The 11535-nt window shown below is 47.4% G+C and overlaps 1 protein-coding gene across 1 annotated transcript; it reads left to right on the top strand.

Moving 5' to 3' along the window:
- The first annotated feature begins 1456 nt into the window (after nt 1-1456).
- LOC150045265 (uncharacterized) lies at nt 1457-10164 on the top strand. The gene is made up of 6 exons (XM_090320554.1): nt 1457-1706; nt 1838-1961; nt 3855-4045; nt 5668-5738; nt 8896-9000; nt 9936-10164. The coding sequence occupies exons 1-6, from the start codon at nt 1485-1487 to the stop codon at nt 10108-10110; spliced, it is 888 nt and encodes a 295-aa protein (XP_090176680.1). The 5' UTR covers nt 1457-1484; the 3' UTR covers nt 10111-10164.
- The last annotated feature ends 1371 nt before the right edge of the window (nt 10165-11535 follow it).

The following is an 11535-nucleotide window of genomic DNA, read 5'->3' as shown; positions in this document are numbered from 1 at the left end:
CAAACAGATTCAGTACTCACTACTAAAGAATCCCTCAAGAGAAGCTTTCTCTTAGCTTTTCTGTTCCTAGTTTTTCCGGCAGAGCCTGAAGTTGTTGCCCAGAGCCTGAAGTCCTCATTTAGACTAGGAGTCTAAAGTCAGATGTTTGTGTGTGTGTGTGTGTGCTTGAACTAAGGGACTGGGAAATGTCCATCCACTTCTGGCTTTTTGATGGTTAATTAGAGATAAAAGTTTCACTGACTCCCTTGCCTTGGCTGGTCTTCAAGGGCAATCAATCCTCAGATCTTAGCCTCCTTAGTAGCTAGGATTACAGGTATGAGCCACTAGCCCATGCTGGGCTTTGATTTTTAAATCTCCTTTTCCCAGAGGAGCCCAGTATACTTTTTATTGTTTTGTTGGGAAAGGGGTGTTGTTTTTTGTTTTGCTGAGATTAGGTCTTGTTATATAGCCCATGCTGGCCTAGAACTCCTCCTGCTTGTGCCTCCTAGCTATTGGAATTACACCATGGTCAAATATATTGTTATACTAAAAAAAAAAAAAAAAATAGCCAGGCATCTGTGGCTCACCCCTGTATCTATGCAGAGGCTAAAATCTGAGGATCTCCATTCAAAGAAGTCTGTGAGACTTTTATCTCTAATTAATCACCAAAAAGCCAGAAGTGGAGCTTTGGCTCAGGTAGTACCATGCAAGTCTTGAGCAGATCAGAGACAATGCCCAGGCCTAGAGTTCAAGCACCAGGATTGGCAACACACACAGACACACACACCACCACCGCCACCACCACCAATATAAAATATGAAGCATGGTTCAATGGTCTCATGGCCTTCATTCCTCCATAAAGTACCACCAGGCAGAAAGCAGCATAAAGGAAGATGCAGGAGTTTCGGAGTAAGCCAGGAGAGGAAAAGTGACTTGAAGGGTGAAGTCCCAGTTAGGCAGATGCAAAGTTTAGCTGCTGTGGTCACTGCCTGGGGATCGGGGGAGGAGGGAAGCAAGACTCCATCCCAGGGAAAGCTGACAGACTGGTTGGATGGGACACTGGACTGGAGCCTGAGAGGTGGGGGCTTCCGGCAAGAAGGAAATTAATAAAGCCTACAATTGCCTGGCGCCGGGGACCCGACTAGGCCCCAGAGACCCTAGCAGCCGCGTGCGTCCCGTCGTAGAAGCGAGGGCGCATGCCCGGAGCGCGGAGCATTGTCACGTGCGTGGGGCCGGCCCCGCCCCCTCCCTCATTGCCTGGGGCGGGCTAGGGAGGGGGGTGGTCGCCGGCCAGGGGAACTGCGTCTGCACCGTGGCTGTGAGGGAGGACAGGACCCCCCCTCCCCCGCCGCCGCCTCGGGTAGCCCCCCCCACCCCCCTCGCCGCGGGCCCCCGGGGAAGTGGGAGTGGGCGAACCCCCGGGGCCACGCCGAGTCCCCAACCCCAAACACTGCGCACCGCTCCGCAGGCGCCCGGGGCCCTTCCACCCCGCAGCCCCGCCTCCGATGGAGGTCCTGGACGAGTTCGACAGCGAGCTCCCCCTGAGTGTGACCTTCTGCCAGCTCATCTCCGAGGAGGACTTCGAGAGGCAGGCGGCCATCCACACGGAGCGCGCGCTGCGCCGCCTCTTCCGCACCCTCGACCGTAACCCCGCGCTGGCCGAGCGGGTGATGCGCCGGGGCAAGCAGGTCGAGTGCGAGCAGCGAGGGCTCTTCTCGTTCCTCTGGGTGCGGAGCGCCCTGCGGGCGGGCCAGGCGAGGGGGGTGTGGGTGGGTGTGGGTGTGGGTGAACACGCCGGCCACTCACTCACCTCGTGGGCGTCTTCCGGGGCCTGGCCCTTCTCCGGACCTTATTGCAGGCTAAGTTCATCAGTGCCGTCCAGGGGGATCTGAACCACTGCAACAGCATGGGCGCCTTAGAGATGCACCGGCGCCTGGAGCAGATGAAGAGGCGCATCCTCCGCGTGCACCTGTACTCCCAGGGTGAGCATCAACCACCTTTGCCCACGCTCCCAGACAGCCAGCGGCTGGGTCACGCACTGACTCAGGTCCACTTTAGGTTAAGCTTTGCCTTTCCGAAACCAGAACCAGAGTTGATTTTTCTTTTTTCTTTTTTTTTTTTTTTTTTTTGCCAGTCCTGGGGCTTGAACGCAGGGCCTGGGTTCTGTTTCTGAGCTTCTATTTTCTCAGGCTAGCACTCTACCACTGGAGTCACAACACCACTTTGGGCTTGCAGCATGCTAGGTGAGCACTCTACTATTGAGACACATTCCCAGCCTGGGACCAGTTTTTCTTCAGAGCAGAAAGGGAGATCTGGGTCAGGTGGGGTCCAGAGAGGACCAAGTACAGCCCCTAGCTAGATTAGCTCAGTAGAAGACCAACGCCACAAGTCACAGTTACCCTTATAAACTGGAGAGTCCTTGGAGCTAAGTTCACAGGATGCTTTGTGGGACTGCAGGCTTTGCCTGGCTTTACTAACCCAGCCAACTTGACACAGGCCCCACTAGTAGCCATTTGTCAAAGTTCTTATTGAAAAGGTCGTCATACAGTGTGCATAGTTTATACCTATAATCCTCACTACCCAAGATGCTACCCGTTCTGAGGACTTCTAGTTCAAACCAGCCTAAGTAGAAAAGTCTGAGAGACTTTAATTATAGATGTGCTGCTGAAGGGCCGGGAGTGTGGCCTACTGGTAGAGTGCCTGCCTAGCACGCATAAAGCCCTGGATTTGATTCCTTGGTACTACATACAAAGAAAAAGCCAGAATTGGTGCCATGGATCAAGTGGTAGGGTGCTGGCCTTGAGAAAGCTCAAGGACAGTGCCCAGGCCTTGAGTTCAAGCCCCAGAACTGGCCAAAAAAAAAAAAAAAAGAATTAGGTTGTAGAGCACCAACTGGGAGCAAAAAAGCCAATGCAGAGTAATGCCTTTCAATTCAAGTCCCAACACCAACACATACATGTACATTAGTTCTGCTGGTGGCTATTGCCTATAATCTTAGCTTCTAGAGGCTGAGACTTGGAAGATTGAAGTTCAAAGCCAGCTAGGTTATACAAATCTTCAAGACTCTTCAATTAAACGTTAAAAATTTACCCCAGCACAAGTTTAAAAAAAAAAAAAAACAACTACAAAGAAATAATACTCACTGCCAGGCCCTGGTCATTTATGTCTAATCCTAGCTATTCAGGAGGCTGATATCTGAGGATCATGATTCAAAACCAGCCTGGGTAGGAAAGCCTGTAAAACTCTTCTCTCCATTTACCCACCAGAGAATGGGAATGAAGTTGTGACTCAAAAGTTTGTAGAGCACTAGCTCTCTTCAAAAAGAGCTCAAGGACAGCTCTCAGGCACTGAGTTCAAGCCCCATAACCAACAAAAGACAGAAAGGAAGAAAGAATACCCAAGGCACCTGTCATCAGCGCTTCAGCCAGTGGTCCCGTCAGGCCATGCTTATGTTCATTTCCTTCTTTGTACCTTTGTATTTTCCTAAAATATTTTAAAAGGAATCTCAGATGTTGTCATTGTGTTGTTGTTTTAAGATTTTAGGCTATATCTTTTTTTTTTTTTTCCAGCCCTGAGGATTGAACTCAGGGCCTGGGCATGGTCCCTGAGTTTTGCTCAATGCTAGCACTCTATCACTTGAGCCACTTCTGGCTTTTTCTGTGTATGTGGTACTGAGGAATGGAACCCAGGGCTTCATACATGCTTGGTAAGCACTCTACCACTAAGCCCTGCCATGAATTTGCTCCTGGAGATGAAAGATGTTTCCCTTTCTCACAGAAAGTGAGTGTGAGAACCTTGCACCCTATTTTTTTTTTGGCTTCTATGCTACCCCATGCTGGCTATAAGTTAAGCACTCACTGAACCCTTTGTTACAGACGCCAAGAGGAAGAGAAGAAAGCCGATACTCAAGAAGCCAGAGCCCATCGTCTTACAGGACCGGTCAACCTCCCCATGCCCGTCACCTCCATCACAGCCTCCACCTGTCAACACCATGTCCTCTGTGGTGGCTTCATCACCCCCTGCCTACACTATGCCTAGGGTCTTTGGTCCCTTCCCTACAAATACGGTCAGTGGTCTTCCCCCACTTCAGAGATTCGTGGTGGGGGCAGCCTCTGGGCCTCCTGATTACAGCAGTTCTTGGTGTTCTAGGTTCTCAGCCACGACGTTCAGGTCTCTGTAGATTGTTCTTTGTAGATCAGATTTGGTAAAATTTCAAGGGATTAAAAAAGGGGCTTCTTGGGGCCGGGAGTGTGGCCCAGTGGTAGAGTGCTGGCCTAGCATGCACAAAGACCCTGGGTTTCAGTCTTCAGTACCACATACAGAGAAAAAGCTGGAAGTGATGCTGTGGTTTAGTGAGTTGAGAAAGCTCAAGGAAAGGGCCCAGGCCCTGAGTTCAAGGCCCAGGACTGGCAATAAAAAAAGGGGGGGTGGGAGGGGCTACTCTTGTTGGAAGGTACTGCTCAATCCTGGTAACTTGCGCCTGTAATTCTACCTGGCTAGGAGGCTGAGATATGGTGATGGTTTGAAGCAGGCCCGGGAAAGAAAGTACATGAGATTCTTTTTAACCAGTCATGGGGTTTGAACTCACGGCCTGAGCACTGTCCTTGGGCTTTGTCAAGGCTATAGCTATACCACTTGAGCCACAGCACCACTTCTAGCTTTTGTCTGTGTATGTGGTACTGAGGAATCGAACCCGGGTCTTCATGCATGCTAAGCAAGCACTCTACCTCCAGTTAACCACAAAAAACAAAGTGGAGCTGTGGCTCAAGTGGTAGAGCACTAGCCTTGAGTACAAAAGCTCAGGGACAGTACCCAGGCCCAGAGTTCCAGCCCCAGCAATACACACACATACAGACACACACACTCCTCTATCTTCTTGGCCTCAGGCCAGCAGCGCAACCCAAGTGAATTGGGCAGGCTTCTTGAACTCCCAAATGACAGGTGGAAAGCCAGGGCCCTTTCCCAGGGTTAACCTTGTCCTCACTCTTCTTCCTATGGCTGTTGCCTCCAGCCTTCAGGTAAGTACCTCTAGGTTTCTGTTTATCTTGGACATCTTACTTTAGGTCCCTTTTCCACCTCCTCCAGGCAGCCCTCCATCCTCTCTGCTGGGTTAGGATCCCTGTTACCATTTCATTCACTGTACTCTTAAAATGTCAAACACAAGGTGGGCATTGATGGTTTTGATGAAGGAATGAAAATCCTCTGGTTCTTTTTTTTTTTTTTTTTTTTTTTTTGTGGGTCATGGGGCTTGAACTTTGGGCTTGGGCTCTGTCCCTGATCTCTTCAGCTCAAGGCTTCTGCCCTACCCCTGGGGCCATAGCCCTACTTCCCATTTCTAGTGATTAATTGAAGATAAGAGTCTCCTGTTCTTTAGTGCCCAGGCTGGCTTTGAACTGTGATCCTCAGATATCAACCTCCTGAGTAGCTAGGATTAAGGTGTGAGCCACCACACCCAACTTTTTTTTTTTAATTGTATTTTATTGTCGGGGTAATGTATAGAGGGGTTACAGTTAACGTTCATCAGGTAGTGGGTGCATTATTTCTTGGACCTTGATACCCTTTCTCATGTTTTTGTCTTCCTGTCATTCCCCCTGCCCCCGCCCCAGTCTTCTGGTTCTTATGTGAGGATTTGTGTTCTGCATGTTGAAGTGTCTGTACTTGTCTTGAAATTTCCTTTGTTTCCTGCAGATGGAGAAATTGGACATTTCAAGGTCTGAAGTGAAATTAACCTGGAATGGCCTGTCATCAAACCCAAAGAGGTGGAAGCAATTTACTCTGGGTTTGAGGGAAGTGAAAAGGAATATATACTGAGAGGGTGACAGCAAAAGAGAGACCAATAGAGTGGTTTTGTTTTTTTTTAGCTTTATTTTCATTTGCTTATTTATTTTTGTGTCAGGCCTGGGACTCAAATTCAGATCCTGAGCACTATCTTTGAGCTTTTTTTTTTTTTGCCAGTCCTGGGCTTGAGCTCAGGGCCTGAGCACTGTTCTTGGACTTTCTCAAGGCTAGAGCTCTACCACTTGAGCCTCAGCACCACTTCCGGCTTTTTTCTATGTATGTGGTACCGAGGAATCGAACCCGGGTCTTCATGCATGCTAGGCAAGCACTTTAACCACTAGGCCAAACTCCCGGCCCCCTTTGAGCTTTTTTTTTTTTTTTTTTTTTTCCCATGACAGCTTGAACTCAGGGCATGGGCACTGTCCTTGAGCCTTCGCTCAAAGCTAGCATTCTATCACTTGAGCCACTCACCACTTGTGGCTTTTTCTGTGTATGTGGCACTGAGGAACCAAACGTAGGGCTTCATGCAAGCTAGGCAAGCACTTTACTACTAAGCCACATTCCTAGCCCTGTCCCTGAGCTTTTGTGCTCCAGGCTAGTGCTCTACCACTTAAGTCATCCCTGTACTTCTATTATTTTTAAAAATTAGCATATGTTAATTGTACAAGAGGGTTTAATTACAACATTGACACAGATGGAAATAATGAATCTCAATCAACCTCAATCCCTTGGTCACATTTATCCCACTCCTCTGTTCTTAAAACGATTTCAACAGGGTTCATTGTTTTCATATATGCAAACTACTTCAACTTTGTTCATCCTTACTCACCTGCTACATTAGCCTTTCCACTCTTACTGGTACTAAGCCTTTTTTTTTTTTTTGATGAGTCTGTCCCTGAGCTCTTCAGCTCAAGGCTACTGCCCTACCCTTGAGCTAAGCCCCACTTCCTGTTTTCTAGACTCCCGGCCCCCCTTATGCTATTTTTCTACATAGTTAGCAGTGTATTTTGAAATTATCTACCCTCCATCTTTTTGTTGTAGAGGGGATTATTCTGATACACACACACACACACACACACACACACACACACATCAGACATATATACACATGTACCTATCCATCTATCTCTATTTTATATATATAATATATATTATATAATACATATATAGATTATATATATATAATCTTGTATTTTTGAAGTACCATGATGAAAACCCTTGGTACTACTGAGATACACTAAAAAGAATGATAGCAGATGCTTGGCACTGGTGACTCATGCTTATAATCCAAGTTATTCAAGAGGCTAAGATCTGAGGATCCCAGTTTGAAATCAGTCTGGGCAGTAAAGTCTGTGAGACTTTCCTCCAGTTAATCACCAAAAAACCTGCAGTGGATCTGTGGCTCAAGCGATAGAGCGCCAGCCTTGATTGAAAAAGGAACAGTGCCTAGGCCCTGAGTTCAAGCCCCAGTGTAGGCCCCCCTCCAAAAAAAAAGAATGACAGATATAGAAAGGTTCTGTTTGAGGGGCCAGGAGTTTAGCCTAGTGGCAGAGTGCTTGCCTAGCATGCACGAAGACCCAAGTTCGATTCCGCAGTACCACACACATAGAAAAAAGCCAGAAGTGGTACTGAGGTTCAAGTGGTAGAGCTCTAGCCTTGAGAAAGCCCAAAGACAGCACTTAGGCCCTGAGCTCAAGCCCAGGACTGGCAAAAAAAAAAAAGGTTCTGTTTGAGGGTATGGCTGTTGATAATGAGGGGATATAGGATGTATGAGGGTGAGTATGACCAAAGTACTTCATTTATGTGTGTGTGAAAGTAGAACAGTGAAACCTTCTGAAATTGTTTTCAGAAGGTGGAGAGAGAAGGTAAGGGAGAATGTTAGAGGATGTCCTCCTCTTGTACAACTCATGTATGGATTTAAAGGCCAGCCTAAGCAATAATAGTGAGACTGGCTCAAAAACAAAATTAAAACAAAAGGGCTGTGGGGAGCATGGCCTACTGGTAGAGGGTAGAGTGCCTGCCTGGCATGCATGAAGCCCTGCGTTCAATTCCTCAGTATCACATACCAGAAAAACCAGAAGTGGTGTTGTGGCTCAAGTGGTAGAGTTCTAGCCTTGAGAAAGCCCAAGGACAGTGCTCAGGCCTTGAGTTCAAGCCCTAGGACTGGCAAAAAATAATAATAATAAGGAAAATTTAAGGGGGTATTCTGATAGCCAACTCCATTGCTGTTTTGTCCCAACCACATTATTATTATTAGTGTGTGTGTGTATGTGTGTGTGTGTACTCATTCTGGCATTGAACTCAGGGCTTTACACTTTTGTTCAGCCTTTTTTCCTGTCATGGTTGGTTGGTATTCTACCACTTGAGACATGACTCTACTTTGCCTTTTTTTTTTTTTTTTTTGACAGTCCTGGGCTTGAACCCAGGGCCTGAGCACTGTTCTTGTGCTTTCTCAAGGCTAGAACTCTACCACTTGAGCCACAACATCACTTCTGGCTTTTCTCTAGGCTAGAGTTCTACCACTTGAGCTATAGCACCACTTCTAGCTTTTTCTATGTATGGGATACCAGGGAATCAAATCCAGAGCTTTGTGCATGCTAGGCAAGCCCTCTACCATTTTGCCAGACTCCTGGTACCTGTACTTTGCCTTTTTTTTGGGGGGGGGGGTCATGGGGTTTGAACTCTGCCTGGGCACTGTCCCTGCAGCTCAAGGCTACCTCCCTACCCCTGGACCTTGCCGTTGTCCCTTGAGCCAAGCCCCACTTCCCATTTTCCAGAGGTTAATTGGAGATAAGAGTCTCAGGTCCTTTTGTACCCCACTGGCTTTGAACCTTGATCCTCTGATTTCAGCCTCCTGAGTAGTTAGGGTTATGGGCATGAGCCACCCATACCTGGCTTACTTTCCCTAAACAGGTTAATTAGAGATAAGAGTCTTGCAGATTTGTCTGTTTCAGCTTGATTCTCAAATGTCAGCCTCCCGATTTGCACTGGTGCCTCTGTGCCTCAGTTCTCTCCACAGTGGTGACTGGTTTTTATCTTCATTTCCTGGGAAAGAGTCTGGGGTCTGTCTGGGAATCCTGCATGTGGAAGCTTTGAAGGGTTCCCGGGCTGACAGCCTGTCTCTGTCTTGTCTTGCAGCCACCTGGTTGATCTGACCCCCTTAGTCCTCAACCCCGGAGGCTTCCATTTCTCATACTTGGCTGGAAACAGTGCACCCAAGCTCCACTGCCCTGGCTTCCCCTGGTAAGCCGGAGTCCTACTTCCTACTTTGTGCTGCTCTCTGCCTGATTATCTCTTTTGTAGGCTTTCTAATGGTCTTCTGCCCCTGACTGGCATTGTGAAGAAATTGCATGATAAGATTTAGTTCATTGATGGGTACCAAGACATGTGAAAGGGTATCAATGTATGTGAATTAATGCACCTTCTATCTGGCAAATATCATGTAACCCTTTTATTAATTACAATAAAAAATTATTTAAAAAAAAGATTTAGTTCACTTACAAGGACTCTAAATAGAATCAGGGGTGCCTGGTGTTTGTATTGGAGAGAAGCCAGTGACAAACTATCTACATACCCAATAAATAAATGATATCACCAACTGAAAAGCAGCCTGGAATTGTTATATATGTGTTTGACAAAGCAGGGATTCCCTGAATATGGGTTTGATCACTTGCTTCTCCTCTTAGAAGGCTAAAAATTTTCTAATGTCATTGAATGCTGTGTGTGTGTGTATGTGTGTGCGCACATCTGTGTACTAGCACTGGGGCTTGAACTCAGGGCCTCATGTTTTCAATTGGCCTTTTAGTTCAAGGCTCTACTGTTGGCCATATGCCTCCACTTGTGTTCTTCTGCTGGTTAATTGGAGATAAGAGTCTCATGGACTTTCCTGCCTAGATTGGCTTGGAAGGAACCTCAATTGTCAGATCTCAGCCTCCTGAACAGCTAGGATTATAGGTATAAGCTACCAGCACTCGCTGAACGCTGTTCTTAGTTTGTTTTGTGCCAGTCCTTGGGTTTGCACCCTCTGTACTGTTTCTTTCTTCTCCACAGGAGAGGTTTCCAGAAGTAGAATTGCCTCAACTCATCTTGCAGGCTAGGATTTTGTCACCTGTACGTTTGGTGACCCTCTATATTGATGACCTACCCTATGAACACGTGCTGTCTTGTCTCCCATGCAGGACCTCAGCCTGTAATGGACCCACCAATGCAGGTGAAATTCCACGCCATGGTGTGAGAGCTTCTATCTTCTCCCCACCTGTCCTACTCAAATTCAAGCCTGTGTCCAAACCCAAAGACGACTCAGAGAATGACCCTGGCAGTGCAGAATCCACGCCCCCCAAGAGGAGCCAGTAACCTCTTCCCTGCAGACCACAGCCTGAGGAATTAATAAAGTTCCCATGGAGGTGCCATCCTTGTGCTGGACTTCCTCGATGTTGTGTGATCCAGAGCCTCTAGCCAGAAGAGGGGGGAGGTGCAGGCCTGAACCCCCTAGGTCTGAGCCTGACTTGGTCAGTTCTATGTGAAGTTCTCTTGTTTACCTATAGCATGACAATTCAGCTGTGTGCACTTTGAAAGACTGGCGAGCACTATGATGTTTAGTACCTCTCAGGCCTACATCGGCCTCTCTTCAGTTGAGTTGCAAGTCTACTGTATTTTTCATATACCTGGCCCCTAAACAAAAGCCTATTGGGTTGGTGGGTATAGAAATGGAGCTGTTTTTTTCCTGGAGGAAAGTGAGCAGGCCTATCAGTTTTCACCTTGGCACTTTTTTTTTTTTTTTTGCCAGTCCTGGGCTTGAGCTCAGGCCTGAGCTCTATCTTTGGGTTTTCTCAAGGTTACTGTTCTACCCCTTGAGCCACAGCACCACTTCTGGCTTTTTTCTATGTATGTATACTGAGGAATCAAACTCCGGTCTTTGTGCATGCTAGGCAAGCACTCTACCACTAGGCCAAACTCCCGGCCCCAATCACCTTGGCACTTTTATCCCAAGAAGTTTCAAAAATATCTGCTGGGCACTGGTAACTCATGCCTGTAATCCTACCTACTCAGGAGGCTAAGATCTGAGGACTGAGGTTCAAAGCCAGCCCCAACACCAAAGTTCGTGAGACTCTTATCTCCATTTAAACACCAGAAAACCAGAAGTGGTACTGTGGCTCAAAGTAGTAGAGCACTAGCCTTGAGCAAAGGAACTCAGGGATAGCTCCCAGACCCTGAGTTCAAGCCCTATGACCAACAACAAAACAACAAAAAAGAACAGATGGGTAGGTGCCAGTGATTCACACCTGTAATCCTAGCTACTCGGGAGGCTGAGATCTGAGGGTTTCAGTTCAAAGCCAGCTCAGGCAGGAAAGTCTGTGAGACTCTTATCCAGAAAACTGGAAGTAGCACTGTGGCTCAATGTGGTAAAGCGATAGCCTTGAGCTGAAGAGCTCAGGGACAGCACACAGGAGCAGAGTTCAAGCCTTATGACTGACCAAAAAGAAAAAGGATCTTTCATTGTTTTTTTTTGCCAGTCCTGGGCTTGAGCTCAGGGCCTGAGCACTGTCCTTGGACTTTCTCAAGGCTAGAGCTCTACCACTTGAGCCTCAGCACCATTTCTGGCTTTTTTCTATGTATGTGGTACCAAGGAATCGAACCCGGGTCTTCATGCATGCTAGGCAAGCACTTTAACCACTAGGCCAAACTCCCGGCCCCAGGATCTTTCATTGTTATCCTGTATGTGGGCATTAGAACCCAATCAGTAATCAGTATGTTGAAATGTAACCCCTTCCTGAATAA

This window comes from Megascapheus bottae, chromosome 28 (genome assembly GCF_031878675.1).
Source record: "Megascapheus bottae isolate mThoBot1 chromosome 28, mThoBot2.hap1, whole genome shotgun sequence".
NCBI classification, from domain to species: Eukaryota; Metazoa; Chordata; class Mammalia; order Rodentia; family Geomyidae; genus Megascapheus; species Megascapheus bottae.
This window is presented reverse-complemented; position numbering and strand designations above follow the sequence as displayed.